The following is an 18,133-nucleotide window of genomic DNA, read 5'->3' on the forward strand; positions in this document are numbered from 1 at the left end:
GGAGGAATCAACTTTCCTGACTTCTGATTACACTACAAAGCTACAGTCATCTATACAGTATGGTACTAGCACAAAACAGAAATATAGACCAATGGAGCAAGACAGAATGCCCAGAAATAAACCCATGCACTTACGGGTGCCTTATTTTTGACAAAGGAGGCAAGAATATACAATGGGGCAAAGACAGCCTCTTCAACAAACGGTGCTGGGAAAATTGGACAGCTACATGGTACTGAAGAATTTATTTACATGGCAGCAATGGAGAAACAGGCATAGAGAATAGACTTATGGTCATGGGGAGAGGGGAAGAGGGGGGGAGATGTATGGAAAGAGTAACATGGAAACTTATATTACCATATGTAAAATAGATAGCCAACAGGAATTTTTTGTATGGCTTGGGAAACTCAAATAGGGGCTCTGTATCAACCTAGAGGGGTGGGATGGGGAGGCAGATGGGAGGGAGGTTCAAAAGGGAGGGGATATATGTATGCCTATGACTGATTCATGTTGCGGTTCGACAGAAAACAACATAAGTCTGTAAAGCAATTATCCTTAAATAAATTAATTAATTTTTAAAAAGTCACTGGCCATATCATTAACAGAAGGAGCTGTCCAGTCCCCACATGCTGACTGGGTATCATTGACAGGAAAAATGCTATGGTTATTTTTGAAAGATCACCCACAATTAGGCACATATGCAACTGATGGTTTTATTTCTTAGCCAGCAAGGGTAGAGGGACAAGAAAGGAAGATGCACTTTTTTCTCTGTGCGTGATCAGAAAAGATAAGCAAAAATAACGTAAGCCTGGTTTTTATAACTCTCAAAGCTGGACAAAAGTAAAAGTTCACTAGAAAATTTACACAGAGTATAATCAAATGGTCTGCATTCTTGTGTAGCGTGTTAATCTGTGATTTTATATATTTTGACTTCTCTTTCTCTCCATGCTACATAAATATAACTGGAAAATACTTAGAACAGACAAGAGTGTATTAATATTATCTAGTTCAATGTTTCATATCCCTTTTAACATATGTGAAAGACTTGACATATCTCTGTCGGGAAAAAGAGACAAACATATCTGAAAGTTTTAAAGGCTTCTCTGTCTTTTCTGCCTGATACGTCAGACACAGGTTGTGCCTGCATAGCCAAAAGTTTTCAGGTCAGCCTTGGAACATAATTAAACTAAACTATAATATTGGGATTTCTTTGGAAGGAATGATGCTAAAGCTGAAACTCCAGTACTTTGGCCACCTCATGCGAAGAGTTGACTCATTGGAAAAGACCCTGATGCTGGGAGGGATTGGGGGCGGGAGGAGAAGGGGACGACACAGGATGAGACATCTGGATGGCATCACCGACTAGATGCACATGAGTTTGGGTGAACTCCGGGAGTTGGTGATGGACAGGGAGGCCTGGCGTGCTGCAATTCATGGGGTCACAAAGAGTCGGACACGACTGAGCGACTGATCTGATCTGATCTGATAATATTGGGTTGGCCAAAAAGTTCATTCAGATTTTTCATGTCAGCTTACTGAAAAACTCAAACAAACTTTTTGGCCAGCCCAATACAAAGAGCTTTCACTGTTAAAAAGGAAAATGATAGAATCTTTTCATTTCTATGAAGATTTCCATGCTTGGAGCATAGAAAAGACTCAGAAATGAGTACAAGAAAAACCTTTTCCTATTTATATCTCCAGATTACTACATTAAATGGATGAAAGTGACGACTGATGAAAAGTCAACTAGGGTAATAACTTCAGCCTGGGTGTTTCATTCTCAAGTAGGTTTTAGATGCAGACAGTTGGGAGGATGATTTTGCTTGAATATTTCTTATAAAAAAGTAAAATATAAGAATTAGAAGACATTGAAATGACTCAAATCACCAAAAGTTAAAAGGGTGTGGTTTCAAATTCTTTTCTTTTATACAAAGTGGAGAGCAGGCCACAAGTGGGTAGGGGCAGCATTCCATTCTTTGTTTTGATGCCACGATCTGATCTTTTCTTCCCTTTTCAAATCTGTCAAATTGGCAACGTATTTCTAACTTAGTTTTTACAGTAAAGTAAAAACAGCCATGCTGATTCAGACACTGCAAAACAATTGAGACTTTTTTGCCTATTTCAGCAAAATGATTTGACATTTAAAGGTCAAATGATATAGCTTGATGTATAGTTGCAGTGAATTAACCACCCTCCCTTCTCTTTCATTCTATATACATAAATCACAAAATTCTGGCCGAAAAGAAAAATCAGAGTCTTTTGGATCATATTTACTTTCCTAATTTGAAGTCCTGCAGTTTTCACTTTTGTAAAACACATGTGGCCTTTGGTCTGTGGCCTGTCACGGGAGGCATGAATGAGCATACATGTACCAAGGCCTATATGCCCTCAGTATTCCCCAGGCTCTAAAAACAGATGAGATCCCCTCATCTAGTCCCATAAATCTAGCAGTATATGCCACCTTTCTTTGAGTAGCTCCAAGTTGTTTAAGAACTAAGTCTTACATTTTGTACCCCTAAGTTTTATCAATAAATAGGATAAATTTGGTAATGAGAAATTAAGGCTTTAAACATTTTAAATTTCAGGCTAAAATCTAGGTGTGTGGCCATCAGCAAGGCAATTGTTTTCATTCCCATGAAGTCATTCACCAATGACACCTGGAGATTTTGATTGAAAAGAACATATTCTTTCTTGTCTTTTAATTATATTTTTATTATAACTGTGCACCACACTCTAATTCAGGATCAGTACTGTGAAGAGTAACATACTAAACATTTTTGTGCCACATACTGTCTCTGTTGTGCAGCCTTCTTCTTTTTTATTGTTTTCAGTTCAGTTCAGTTCAGTTCAGTCACTCAGTCATGTCCGACTCTTTGTAACCCATGAATTGTAGCACGCCAGGCCTCCCTGTCCATCACCAACTCCCGGAGTTCACCCAAACTCATGTGCATCTAGTCGGTGATGCCATCCAGATGTCTCATCCTGTGTCGTCCCCTTCTCCTCCTGACCCCAATCCCTCCCAGCATCAGAGTCTTTTCCAATGAGTCAACTCTTCACATGAGGTGGCCAAAGTACTGGAGTTTCAGCTTTAGCATCATTCCTTCCAAAGAACACTCAGGGCTGATCTTCTTCAGAATGGACTGGTTGGAACTCCTTGCAGTCCAAGGGACTCTCAAGAGTTTTCTCCAACACCACAGTTCAAAAGCATCAATTCTTCGGTGCTCAGCCTTCTTCACAGTCCAACTCTCACATCCATACATGATCACAGGAAAAACCATAGCCTTCACTAGACGGACCTTTGTTGGCAAAGTAATATCTCTATATATGCTATCTAGGTTGGTCATAACTTTCCTTCTAAGGAGTAAGCGTCTTTTAATTTCATGGCTGCAGTCACCATCTGCAGTGATTTTGGAGCCCCCAAAAATATAGTCTGACACTGTTTCCACTGTTTCCTCATCTATTTCCCATGAAGTGATGGGACCAGATGCCATGATGTTAGTTTTCTGAATGTTGAGCTTTAAGCCAACTTTTTCACTCTCCTCTTTCACTTTCATCAAGAGGCTTTTGAGTTCCTCTTCACTTTCTGCCATAAGTGTGGTGTCATCTGCATATCTGAGGTTATTGATATTTCTCCTGGCAATCTTGATTCCAGCTTGTGCTTCTTCCAGCCCAGCGTTTCTCATGATGTACTCTGCATATAAGTTAAATAAGCAGGGTGACAATATACAGCCTTGACGTACTCCTTTTCCTATTTGGAACCAGCCTGTTGTTCCATGTCCGGTTCTAACTGTTGCTTCCTGACCTGCATACAGGTTTCTCAAGAGGCAGGTCAGGTGGTCTGGTATTCCCATCTCTTTCATAATTTTCCACAGTTTATTGTGATCCACACAGTCAAAGGCTTTGGCATAGTCAATAAAGCAGAAATAGATAGCATATTAAAAATGTAAAAGGTATTTTTTAACACTCAAGCCATACATCTACGAGCTATGGTTGTGTTTGTCTCACTGTCTCTAGTTTTCCAACCCTTGTTCTAAATTGACAGAATTAAATTAAAATCCTTATATGAATGTTTTTATACTGCCTACTTCCATTCCATCTAATTCTGCATCAGTGCTAGGGATCTCTGTATTCATAATTAGTGATCTCACATTCAAGTAATATTAAACTTGATAATCTCCTTTCTCCATAACTCTATGACATTCTTTGCTTCCTCTAAATTTAATGCCTATCAAAAGCAGAGACATTACTCTGCCAACAAAGGTCCGTCTAGTCAAGGCTATGGTTTTTCCAGTAGTCATGTATGTGGATGTGAGAGTTGGACTGTGATGAAAGCTGAGCACCGACAAATTGATGCTTTTGAACTGTGGTGTTGGAGAAGACTCTTGAGGGTCCCTTGGACTGCAAGGAGATCCAACCAGTCCATTCTAAAGGAGATCAGTCCTGGGTGTTCTTTGGAAGGAATGATGCTAAAGCTGAAGCTCCAGTACTTTGGCCATCTCATGCTAAGAGTTGACTCATTGTAAAAGACTCTGATGCTGGGAGGGATTGGGGGCAGGAGGAGAAGGGGATGACAGAGGATGAGATGGCTGGATCGCATCACCGACTTGATGGATGTGAGTTTGAGTGAACTCTGGGAGTTGGTGATGGACAGGGAGGCCCGGCGTGCTCCAGTTCATGGGGTCGCAAGGAGTCAGACACAACTGAGTGACTGAACTAATTAACTAACTAATGATAATTACATTAACTCACTTAATGGTTGAATTCTCTAATGGTCTGCTGACTTAAACAGGGACTCTATCCGTCTTGTTCCATTCTGCATCCTCAGTACCTAACAGAACTACTGAGTTAGTATTCAATCAATACTCTTTTGATTGAATGAATACTTGATTGGAAATGCAATTTTTTGAATCATTTGAACCGGAGAAGGAATGACTGAATGCCAGATCAAAATAACCACTCCCAGGAAGATCACTAAGCAAATATTCATCTAATATATATAGCAAATATCCCAAATAATTCAGGCCAACATTATATATAATAAACTATATTTCTATACTTTTCAATACATTTTCTGTTCTTAGGGAGAAAAACTGGTTACATGACAAATAAAAATATTAAATTTTTCTCAGTCAAGATAAATTTTAAGCTTGCTCAACTAATTCCAAGTTTATTGGATGGCTATGGAATTAGCATGAACTAACCAATGCTGAATTGTAATGAAAGTTCAAGATTCAGTTGCAAAATCAGGAGAATCTGAGCTGCAATTTTATATCTCCCAGACTCACTGTGGCATCTTCCTTGGTTTACTGAATTACTTACATGCTATTATGCGTATAAGAAGTGAGGGAATTTTCAGTCCAAGAAATATAGATTTCCAGTTCATTCTTTTATGAATTTTGGTACCTCATTAGGCATGTGATTTCTGAGGACTTGCTCCCACATTCTAAACATAATAGAATATAGTAAACATACCAGTTGGGTTCTTTGAAAATTAAAGCTTAAGTGCAGAACCACACTGAATGGTCTATTTTGCCTAAATTTTCTTCTGGAGCAGTATTTCCAAAGTAAAATATTTAGAAAGAATTAAATTGGTATAATTTTACAGTGATCAGTTAATAATATTTAAAGTACTTGGTTTAAATCTCCTTTTTAATATTCATTTTTTCTTTCAAAATAAGATTTAGAAATTAAACTTATTTAAGACAAATTTGCCAGTATTCTTCTTGGAAACATGCAGCTATTCTTAACAGTCATATAATTTGTACAATATTGGAAGATGGTTTCTTGGTAGTACTCATTATGTGGTTTTCTTTGGTTATAACTGGGATGATATGCACTAAAACATCATTGATTTTCCTTCTTTTAAACAGGATTTCATTTCAGGTGGATCAAAGAATGAACGTTGTGACACTGTTTCCAATTTAATACACAAAGGCTGCTCAATTGATTTAATAGAATACCCTTCTGTGCGTGTAATGCCAAGTGAAAATGAAATTAATACCCAGGTGACACCAGGAGAAGTGCTGATCCAGCTGCATCAAGGTACGGTTATTTTCAAATATATCAACGTTTATTCTCAAGTTAGAATTGTATCTAGCCTTTGTTGCTGTATATGTGCTCAGTCCTGTCTGACTCTTTGCGACCCCATGGACTGTAGCCCACCAGGCTCCTCTGTCCATGGGATTTCCCAGGCAAGAATACTGGAGTGGGTTGCCATTTCCTTCACCAAAGGATCTTCCTGACCAAGGGATCAAACTCATATCTCCTGTGTCTCATGCATTGGTAGGCAGATTCTTTACCACTGAGTCACCTGGGAAGCTCCTGCTGCTAAGTCACTCCAGTCGTGTCTGACTCTGTGTGACCCCATAGACGGCAGCCCACCAGGCTCCGCCATCCCTGAGATTCTCCAGGCAAGAACACTGGAGTGGGTTGCCATTTCCTTCTCCAATGCATGAAAGTGAAAAGTGAAAGAGAAGTCACTCAGTCGTGTCCGACCCTCAGCAACCCCATGGACTGCAGCCTTCCAGGTGCCTCCATCCATGGGATTTTCCAGGCAAGAATACTGGGAAGCTCCTAACTAGCCTTATTTGTTCATATTTAACATTTTATGACAGGCAGTATTGTTGCTGTAGAAATGACAGTGGGCTCAGAATCAAGAAATCAGAATTCTAGTCTTTCTTGTGCCTATAGCTAGCTAGCTGTGTGGCCTCGGACATTCTCTGCAAACCTGACCACGCTATATTATAATTATGTGTTTCCAGTCTTGATCACATTATACTATAATTGTGTTCCTAGGACACTGCCAGCTCTGTATAAGAAGAAGAACATGTTTTATTCCATTTTGTTTTTCCAATGCCTATCAGAGTGCTGGCATGTAGTAAGCATTCCATAAGTGTTTGCTGAATTTGTTAGTTGATTAATTAGTAAGAGATGTGAATTAGTCTTAGAGCCTCTGTGATAAGCTTTTAAAAACAAAACTATAATTCATAATTATCATAATTAACTTGAGCTGCTTTAGTCCCTGAGAGTAGTGCACACTTTTCGTCCTATACTTCTCTAATACTTGTCCTTCCATACATTTGTATTCCACAGTTTGGCGTATGTAGTAGGCCACTGGAAATTATTCATTTTTTTTAGTGCCAGAGAGTCTTTTAGTGCCAGAGAGTTTTTTTAGTGTCATCGAGCAAACTGCATATGGCAAGATAAGTTCAAGTACAAAGATATGCATCACTAAATTATATACATTTAGTTTTAAGTGGTATGCAGTTGCCTTGAAGCCTTCATTATTTCATTTTGGGTGGTCTTGTCCTGTTACTAAATTTTTGAATAACTATTATCGACAAATGCCCTCCCAATTCCAAGGTATTTTTCTCAGACTCTTTGATTACCAGAATAACAAAGTCCATTTCTTTCTTGGCCTTAGGCATACTCCCAGCTTCCAATTAAAACTGTGCACATCACCATATCAAATAATTATACAGACTAGTATGGACATATGAATGCTAGCTGCAAAGGGATACACAAAAATGAAAGTAACTAGGTTGGTATTATAACACTTGTCACCTTCTATTGCTGCCATAACGAAATACCATATAGTAAGTAGCTTAAACAAAAGAAATTTATTTTCTCACAGTTCTAGGACCTAGAAAGTCTGCCATCAAGGCACTGCCAGATTCAGTTTCTGAAGGGGGAAAGAGTGATAGATAGAAAAGGAGCACTCTGTTGCATCTACATATAAGCCCACTGATTCCATCATGAGGACCCGACCCTCAGAACATCATCTAAACCTAATCAACTCCCAAAGGCTCCATCTCCAAGCATTACCATATTGTGAGTCAGGACTTTAATATATAAATTTGGGGGGGGGGGGTTTCAGTCCATAGTCCTTGATATATAAAATAATATTTTCAAAGTCCATGAAATAGTTTTAGAAATTAATTTTATTTTATGCAAAAAAACTGAACTCCAAGTGAAACTGTTTTTATAGGCCAACATCTCTGAACACCTTGCAATAAAATTTGAAGCCAATATAAGATGATTAACAAATATTAAATAATAGAGAAACTAAGGAAAGCTTCTCCTAAATAAATTCTATTTCCAAGAATAAATCAAAATTCTACTCATAGACGATTTAATAATAATGATAATAACAGTAGCACACATCAGAACATAATGGGATGTGTTCAAAGCTGCTCTCAGGAAAACTCAGAACTTTAAATGCTTTTATCATTGAAAAAAATGAAGCATACAGATAAAGATATAGGAACAACAAAAACAAATTAATTAAGAAAAAAACAAAATGAAATAAAAAATAGAAATTAAAAAAGAAACGAATGTATAAATCTAATAGCTAAATCGATGGCAATGCTAATTAGAAAAAGAAGACCCAAAGCAAATGACCTGATTATACAGACTATGACCAGATAAAAAAATATTGGGGGGGAAAACTTCAATACATTAAAAATGGTAAAATATATAAATTATGATAAAAATAATTTCCTAGGAGAATATAGAAGACTAAAATTGACTCAAGAAGAAGTAGAACCCTAAGAAATATAATAAAGATATAAGAAGTTAAGAAAATTCTAAAAGAAACTCTCCCTAAAAACATTAGGTCTAAATATTTTCATGGGAAATACACTTTAATGTTCACCTAAACATTCAAGGAACACATTATCCCTAGGCTACATAAATTCTCCCATGGTTTTTTGAGAAGGCATAGAAGAGAAGCTACTCAATCTTTACAAGTTATCATAACATTAGGATCAAATCCCTAATAACATTTTAAATAATCAAATTAAACTTCATGTGATAATAAGAACAATAAGAACAATGTCACCATACAAGTAGATTTAACCTGCAGTAGTTGATTATCTTAAAATCAATGTATTTTTTTGTTATCTTAGTTTGCCAAAAGAATAAAAATATATATTGTTATCTCAAGATGCCAGAAATCATACAATAAAATTTAGTGTCCATTCCTGCCCAAATGAAATTGAAGAATACTTTGTTAATACACATTAAAATCCTTCTGAAAGTTTTATATAAAAGCAATCAGACAAGAAAACCAAATATAAGCTATAAACATATTGAAAAGATAAAGCAAAATTAATCTTATATGTCTACACAGAAATCCAAGCAAATCAAACAAAACTAACACTAAAGTTAAAAGGCTGTGAAAGGAAAATTTTTAAATATTAAATGTAATCTAAAAGAGATCATTTCAAAGCAGCAACCTAAAACATAAACTGTCTGGCAATAAACTTTCTAAAAAATGTGTAGAGTCCATTGTGCTACCTAAAAGCCAGTATGAATAAATGCAGAAGAATTCTATGTTCCTAAAAAGGAAAATAATATTATAACAATTACAATTTTATATATATATGTATATATCCAGTAATATAACAAAATCTAAGTGAATCAATAAATGTAAGACAATCCCAATGAAACTTGAATGCACTTTGTTGGAACAAATATTCAATGATACTCATTATACATGTATATATCTGTATCTGTCGGTCTCTCCATGTATATATAACAACCTATTTATTTAGGGTACATTTCTAGTCATAGATTTACTAGGTTATATATATTATTAGATTATTCACACACAAAAAATCATATCCAGTTAGGCTTTCCAGAATCAACTTTGCCTATTTCTCATTCTTTTTAATCTCTTCAGTTTGTTAAGTGTAACTAGTCCATTAACTATTTTCATTTGTTTTGTTCCCAGTACTAGAAAGCTTGAACCTTTTTCTTAAGTTTATTAACTATCTTTACCTCTCTATTTTGTGTGTGATTTTTCAACAGCTTACAGATGAGGCTTATCATATATTGTTTGCCTCCAAAAATATGAATAGCCTTTAAAAATATCTGGCTCTTTTTTAAATACTTAAGATTTGAAAATTACAAGGTGCATTTTTTCTACTTGTATGTTACATTTAAATTTATACACTTACATGAATTTAGTTTGTTCTCTTTTGTAGACATAATGGTGGCTGAATCCTCCTGAAACTATAAAATAATAGTTCAAAACTTGAGAAATTGTTTCAGTGCTGTAGATAAGCAATGGCAGTGGTGGTAACAATGCAGGAGAAAAATGGCCAGACTTGAGAGATAATGTGGACGTTTTGTCCCCAGAGATTGGTGAAATCATTATGGGGCTTGATTTTAGTCAATACTAATGAATTTGTGTATGAAAATACTTTAATTGTCTAGTGTGTATAAGTTATCCTTCCTATAGCTATGAAAAACTGTATTTTTATAATCTGCATATATAGCAAATAATTATTAAAATAGGTATAATAAATTCATCTAAAAATGCACTGTGGCATCAAAGACATGCTAGCTTTGGGGCATAATATATAAAGCTGTATCTGGAATTTTACCAATTCTAGATATATGTATAAACCTCATTCCTTATGATGTAAAACTCCTTTACACTCTAACACAGAGATAAGAGCTGAGGGTCTGTTATAATGCATGCTATGTGTAAAATATGTTTATTCCCTAATCTGATATTTATTTGTTAGATTTATTTATAGACAATCACTTTATTTTTTGTATGATTAAAAACTCATGACCTATGTAGCATCTATTAAGAATTTTTTAAAGCTTTTATGGATATTTCTATTATATCATATACTGACTAAGCTTTTAAAAGAATATTAAGAATATGTACAAAATACACAAAATCAAATATTTTAAATGAGATTTTAAAAGGACACTTTCTTTTACTTTATACTTCTTAAACTATACCTCTTTTTCTTATTTTCACCTATCAATCTTATGGAGAAATAATAACAGAAATAGGCCACTGATCCTAGTTGGTATTCCCTAAGAACAGTGAAATGAGATGAAATCTTTAGGAGGGTAGGGAAGAGAAGAGAATTCTCAATTTCTGCTTCAGAAGTAATATATGACAGGGATTAGTATAATTTATACTTCACTAACTGAAGAAAATGTTTCAAACTTGATTCATTTAATAATATTAAAGAAAAAACTGATTTAGTGTAGCTTAATTTAAAATGTAAGATTCTTCAGGTATTCTTGAATTCAAAACTTAAAAAAAAACATACAGAGTCATGCATTTTTCCTCAACACCTGGCCCGTATCCCTTATTTTACCCCTACAGAAATCCAGAAATGTGCCAGAGTCTGTACCTTGATGTTTCAAACCTGTCTCATTCTTGGACCTTTTCCTTCCCCTGCCCAAAGACAATGAATAGAAATTGGCAGCTCTTTTTTCCTTTTACATGTCTCCATATTTTCTTACGAGTTGTTAGTTTCATCTTATGCAGAATATTTTTTAGTGTTTTAGAATCTTTTCTTAGTGTCCAGACATGTTTATTGCAACTAGTTCTTCAGAGATGCTCACACTATTAGTTGAGTGATTTAAAACTCATTCTAACAACTTTAGTTCTTTGGTCTATTCAAACCAATATTGGCAATAGCTGTAAGTAGGTCTCAACTTTCCTCCAAGTCCCCTTTCTTATTCTATGTCACAAACTTTTTTTTTGCCTTTGAAGTTAATCAAGGGAATAGGATTAGAGCCTTTAAAATCTCAAAATATAAAGATGAAGCTTTCCTGTAGCTAACGTAAGTGGTGACATAAATATTTGGAGGCCAGATGATACTCTTTTCCTCCTACAGAGAGAAACTATTAATATTTAAGATCTCCTGAACTAAGCGAAAGAAATTATAAATATCAGCTTCTTACTATGGTGTACATGTGGGCCTTTTCAAATGCTGTATGAAAATATTCTTCAATTATAGTTTAAAGAACATTTATGAGTGGCTATGCATGTACCAAATCAGAGGCTTCAGAGATGAATAAACAGTTTTTATCCTAATGTTGCTTAGAATCTAGTAGTAACAATAATGGTAATAATTACTAATGTCCATATATTTGTGTGTGCGTGGTAAGTCACTTTGTTGTGTCTGACTTTTTGCGACCCTGTGGACTGTAACCCTCGAGGCTCCTCTGTCCATGGGATTCTCCATGCAAGAATACTGGAGTGGGTTGCCATGCCCTCCTACAGCAGATCTTCCAGACCCATGGATCAAACCAGTGTCTCTTATGTCTCCTGCATTGGAAGGCAGGTTCTTTACCACTAATGCCATCTGGGAATTTACTAGATACCAAATATTGTGGTAAATATTTTCGATAGATCACTTCAGTTAGTAGCTCTTACTCACTAAAATAATCCACCCCCATGTAACTCCTCTCTCAGAGTAGCATTTAAGACTTTTCTGCTGGACTTTATATTACAATGGTGATAGCCACAGATACTGTTTTATTTTTAGATTTGATTCTTTCTCATTCAGTATATTCAAAACCTTTTTAATGTCATTTTCCCTTTGAGCCCAGTGTTGATGGAACCCCACTATGAACTGAATGAGGATTTTATCAAGGGACATAGTATCCATATTCCCATGAAAAGGTATTTATATCTACTGCCTATATGAAGAGAAGGTTTCTGCTTCATATTCAGTTATCCAATCCAAAGACAACTTGAGAGCGTAACAAGGTAGTGTCATGGAGTGTCATTTGCTCATCAGCAAAATATGGTAATCTAAGCTTGGCCCCTTCAGCTTCTTCCTTAACAAGCAGAGTGGTCTGGGGTTAGTCTATTTAGGGCTGCCCACCTTAAGCTCACTGCTTAAAGCTAAAACCTTTTAAGAAACTCAAGTGCTTTGCAGTTTTAAAGTAGCAATTATTGTTCTCTCCAGCAACGAGTACAAGTCCTGTGTACAGAAAAATTTTCCTTTCTCCTATGGTGAAAATTTGTCTTACTCAGGTGTCAGTTCATGCTGAGGTCTTCAACTGACCCAGGTACATGCGCTAATGCCAGCATCTATGTAATCCGAAATCAAGCCACAGCAGACTGCACCCTCTAAACCTGGTCACTTGGCAAGGGTTCCTAAAAGCTGTCTTTACTGAGGCTAGTGAGCCTAGGATTTGCTTGCTCAGCTGTAAACAGTTGATACGTGCTGAAAAGCAAAAGTGAAGTCGCTCAGTTGTGTCCGGCTCTTTGCGACCCCATGGACTGTAGCCTACGAGGTTCCTCCATCCATGGAATTTTCCAGGCAAGAATACTGGAGTGGGTTGCCATTTCATTCTCCAGGGGATCTTCCCGACCCAGGGATTGAACCTGGGTCTCCTTCATTGCAAAGAGGTGCTTTTACCGTCTGAGCCACCAGGGAAGCCAAGGCCCCTGAATGGCTGGAGCTCCCTGAATAGCTCAGGCCTCCAAGGACTGTGCTTTTGTTGATTCTGTACAGACTCTGCCTGTGGCTGCGATAACCAACCAACAATATAACAACTCACACAATACACTGAATATCTGATGTATTTTTCAGTGACTCTGTCAAAATAGGCAGCCATTCATCTTTAGGCAGAGCCAACATAAACTACAATGATCCATCAAGGTGAAAATACCATGTGGCCAGTGCCTAATGCCTCCAGCCATATGCCTAAGTCAACAATTAAAAAACAACTACACAAATTAAAAAAAAAATTAAATGCTGACCCACATATTAAAATACAAGTTCCTACACATGAACTACACTTCCCAATATACTCCATTTCTATTTTTCATCAATTCAGCTCTGTCTACCTGATTCTATCATTCTCCTGAATTAAACTTCTCTACCCAAACTTCAGGTCACTTCCATGGGTAGGCTTTTTCACCATATACTTAGAAAGCAGAACTGAATATATGCTCTCTGTAGGCAGCCCAGCTCCTAAAAACAGGGAGTGAGAAAGTTGACTGGGCTGGGCTATGCAAACCCAATTCTCCTCCCAAACTCAGGCTGATGAAACAGAGATGTTATAATAAAGAATTTTCCTACATGTAAAGGCAAATTTAGGAATAATAAGCCACTTTCTCCCATAATTAATATTAATAAACCAAAAAGCTTTCTATTTTGAATACATTCCATAATCTGGCTGAAAAACATTTGAACTATTAAATAAGTTTATAATGTTGTTATTCTTATGCTATATTTTGTTATTATTATGCTTAAAATATGCTATATATTTAAGCATATTAAGACTGAAAATGACTTGATAAATTATAGGATTCTTTTTCATAAGTAGATCAGGTTACTAATTATGTACTCGAATTGGTATTTATTCATTTTTTTCCATTCAAAATATTCCCCATATACAAATAATTAATGACTTACAAAGAATTTGCTTTATTGTTTAAAAAAGTAAAATTCACAAATTGTCTGTATTTAAATTGATAACTTTTTACCACGTACTTTAAAAAGTTAAACACAGAAGTACTCATTCTGAAAGGTATCAGATCTTTGTATCACATGATAATGGACAGAGAACTAAATAAAACTGTAATGCAAAGACAGCTGTCTTTTGGAGGCTCCAACAATTCTCCTTATGGTGACTTTCTCATCCAGTTCCTTTGCCTCTGTGATCCCTCTTCAACATATATGTTTATTAAGCACTTATTATGCACTGGACAAATGCAGTCCCCTACATAGCTTAGGTTCTCAGTGTGGCTGCTGCATATCATTCTTTAGACCACTGTCTCATTTTTTCTTACAAATAATGGTTGGGAAGAATCTTATCAAACAACTCATGATGAGGTAGTAAGTATTCTGAATAGCTTAATGTACTTCTTAGTACCTGAGTTTCTGCATCTCATACATAAATATGCCTTAACCCCAAAGAATTAATTTACACCTGCATCCAATAAGGGGTAAATTTTCTTAGAATGCCTTTCTGGATGTCTTCAAACCTAAAAGTCACCTGCAAACAAACACATTCTTCTAGTCTCTCATAATAGAATGCTGCTTGATGTCTGGGCTGTGCTTTACTAGACACTAGAAATGCAGGTTCATATGGTGATAAATATATTCCCTATTACATTTATATTGAGTTGCTCTGTTTGCTGTTATCTTTGCCCCATAGAATTATGAGAAATGCTTTGTAGAAGTTGGAGACTAAAACATTGGTATGTTCTTCTAACTGCCTTAAAATTATTCCAGAATATTCCCAATTTCCTTCATTATGCACAAATTAGTGATCACTGTTCTATATCTAAAATGTGACTGATTTATTGATAGCTTAACCTGAGATGTTAAAAATGAATACTACACTATGTTTGTCTTTCTTTGAACTAGGAGCTGAAGCTAATTTTATGCTGAAAATTCATCCTCTGAAGAAATATCCTGTGGATCTTTATTATCTGGTTGATGTCTCAGCATCAATGCACAATAATATTGAAAAATTAAATTCAGTTGGAAATGATTTATCTAGAAAAATGGCATTTTTCTCCCGTGACTTTCGCCTTGGATTTGGCTCATACGTTGATAAAACAGTTTCACCATACATTAGTATCCATCCAGAAAGAATTCATAATCAATGCAGGTATCTAATACTAGACATGGACTTCCTAATGCTAAACAAGTTTAAAACCTTGTAAAATCTCATTTTGGTTTTATATCAAGGACTTACTAAATTATCTGTTTTTGTTTTAATTAAATGAGAAATAAAAATATTTATAGAGGAAGGACATTCCTATCTGAAAACTTCTAAGATTGAAGGGGGCTTTTATTTTTATATTTTTTCACTTAGTTTTTATTACAAACATTCAATAATCAGGCTACCATATATATAAATACCTCTTTGAATATTCTGTATTTCTTTTTTTTTATTGCTCCAAATTTGCTGAAGCAAGGCTTATCATTTTTAAAGTACTTATTTTGCCAGTATTGCACCTACATTTCCATTACTGTATTATGACTGTGTTTATAATTACATTGCTTATAATGTTATTTCAAAGAAAACTCAGCTAGCACATGGAGGGTAGGTAGGTCAAAAGATGAGGATTTGTTTGCTAAAAAGAGTTCTTTTTCTTATCATTTTGGAAGGCTGATTATAAATAGTGTGTGCCCTACAAAGAAAGGAAAACCGACCTTTAAAATACGAATTTCTCACACAACATTTAGCCTGTTGAATTTTCGAAGAGCAAATATAAATGTATCCAGTTCTTCCTTAACAAAACATTTAATTTTATCATCTTCTTTCTGACTTCCATATGTTGTCCAAATCACTTTACAGGGTATAGTCTAATTTACCAAAACAGCCCTGCTGTCTGTTGTAGTGGAAAAAGACTGATGCATCTCCATATGGAGCTTCATACACCTTCTCTCCAAGCACAGATGCACCTGAGAAATAATCCTTACCTTTGAGGACATCATGGAATTCTCAAAACAATTTTTATGAATTTTGACCATTCATCAATGATTCTACAAGAATCACTTTAAAATTAGCAAAATATTTTAAAATATCTAACAAAAGTATAGTATTTTAACGAAATTCCTAAAAATATTTCCCCAAAGTGTTTTTCAGTTGTTCCATGAACAAATGTGATAGGAAATCACTGAAAATTCTCATCTCCTCTTAAAAATCAATAGTATATATTAGCATAATAAAAGCCCTTAGGTGTCCTATATTAAAGGAACATGCTTAATCTTCTTTATGTTTTGAAACCAAGCCATTAATATTCCTACCTGCAAAGAAATATCCAGCAATATTGAGCTTTTCTCTGATTTTATAAAATATAGATTTTTCTCTAATAAAGTTTTATTGGCAAAAATAAAGTATTCCCTTCTCACATCAACCACACACTTTTACATGAGTAATATTTCGGATCTTTGAAGGACACACAGCAGAACAATTTGCATTTCTTCTTTACTCATACAGTGACTACAACTTAGACTGTATGCCTCCCCATGGGTACATCCATGTGCTGTCTTTGACGGAGAACATCACTGAGTTTGAAAAAGCAGTTCACAGACAGAAGATCTCTGGAAATATAGATACACCTGAAGGAGGTTTTGATGCTATGCTTCAGGCAGCTGTCTGTGAGGTAAGAAGTTTCATATTATTGAGTATTTGCTCAGATATAAAATTCCCCAAGAATTTATGATTTCTCTGTGATTTGTGGAGTGAAACATTGCATAAAAGAATACATTCTTCTCCTACCTCTTGTTTGTCACCAATGATACTCATTTTGGTATGTGTTCAGGACAGAGGGACTAAATTAGGAAAAGTTTATAAATAGGAAAAGATATAAGGGAAAGAAAAACTTATGTTCTTGGAAAATCATTTCCAAAAGGGCTGCTCTTTTCTCTCACTACTCTGCAAGGAAAAACCAGAAATAGCTTGTTGTCCTACTCACATCACATTAGGCAGTCTGAACTTTGTAAACCTGGCCTTTTCTTCCTCTGTTGGAACACCAGAAGTCTCTTGCCAGGAACTAGTGTGGTTTAATGGCTGTGGAAGAGGATATACAAATAAAAGTTAATGCTATTTGTGAAACAGCATTGAATTTATGCACATAACTCTAGCCTGACTTAATGTTTGTTAACTTATATTTAATGTTTACTTGAGATACAGACCACAGTAAAGATCTATGTGATTGTACAAGATCTAATTACATGTTTATTTTAAGAGTCATATTGGATGGCGAAAAGAAGCTAAAAGATTGCTGCTGGTGATGACAGATCAGACGTCTCATCTTGCTCTCGATAGCAAATTGGCAGGCATAGTGGTGCCAAATGACGGAAACTGCCATCTGAAAAACAACGTCTACGTCAGATCAACAAGCATGGTAGAGTAACAATAGCCTATTAGTAATTATGACTCTTTGGGTTAGTATAAGTTTAAATTGGCAAATTCAGCTGTCCCTGTACCAAGAAATTACCTAAAGGGTCATGATCCAGAGTCAGGACAAGTCATGAGAGACAAGTTACAGAACAATGCAATCTATAAATTTTGATCAATAAAATGTAAGGCTGAAATACATGGATAACATCTAGTAGCTGACTCTCTAATGTCCTACAAAACAATGTGTAATTTATGAAAATAAAAGTGATAGAAAAGCTTACTTTTTTAGGCAACTGAAGAACCTTCAAAGGAAAAGAGCATATACATATATGTTTGCCTGACTACTTGTAGCTAGTTCTACAGGGTTAGTATTGAAAAACATATTAGAGATGAAGAAAAGTGTATTTGGCCTGAGGAATCCTCAGAGAAAAACAGAATCTAAGTAGAGACTAGGGGGGAAAAGGAGTAAAACAAGGTTGGCTTTCAATATTTTATATTT

The 18,133-nt window shown here is 35.5% G+C and overlaps 1 protein-coding gene across 1 annotated transcript in view; it reads left to right on the plus strand.

Moving 5' to 3' along the window:
• ITGB8 (integrin subunit beta 8) overlaps window positions 1-18,133 on the plus strand; it is a 96,811-nt gene that overhangs the window by 39,516 nt on the left and 39,162 nt on the right. Inside the window, exons 3-6 of the mRNA XM_019958522.2 lie at window positions 5,868-6,039; window positions 15,144-15,390; window positions 16,729-16,894; window positions 17,480-17,638. Coding sequence (XP_019814081.2) covers window positions 5,868-6,039; window positions 15,144-15,390; window positions 16,729-16,894; window positions 17,480-17,638 — 744 coding nt within the window. The remainder of the gene's footprint in view (window positions 1-5,867; window positions 6,040-15,143; window positions 15,391-16,728; window positions 16,895-17,479; window positions 17,639-18,133) is intronic.

The sequence above is a fragment of the Bos indicus genome, chromosome 4 (genome assembly GCF_029378745.1).
Source record: "Bos indicus isolate NIAB-ARS_2022 breed Sahiwal x Tharparkar chromosome 4, NIAB-ARS_B.indTharparkar_mat_pri_1.0, whole genome shotgun sequence".
In the NCBI taxonomy this organism is placed as follows: Eukaryota; Metazoa; Chordata; class Mammalia; order Artiodactyla; family Bovidae; genus Bos; species Bos indicus.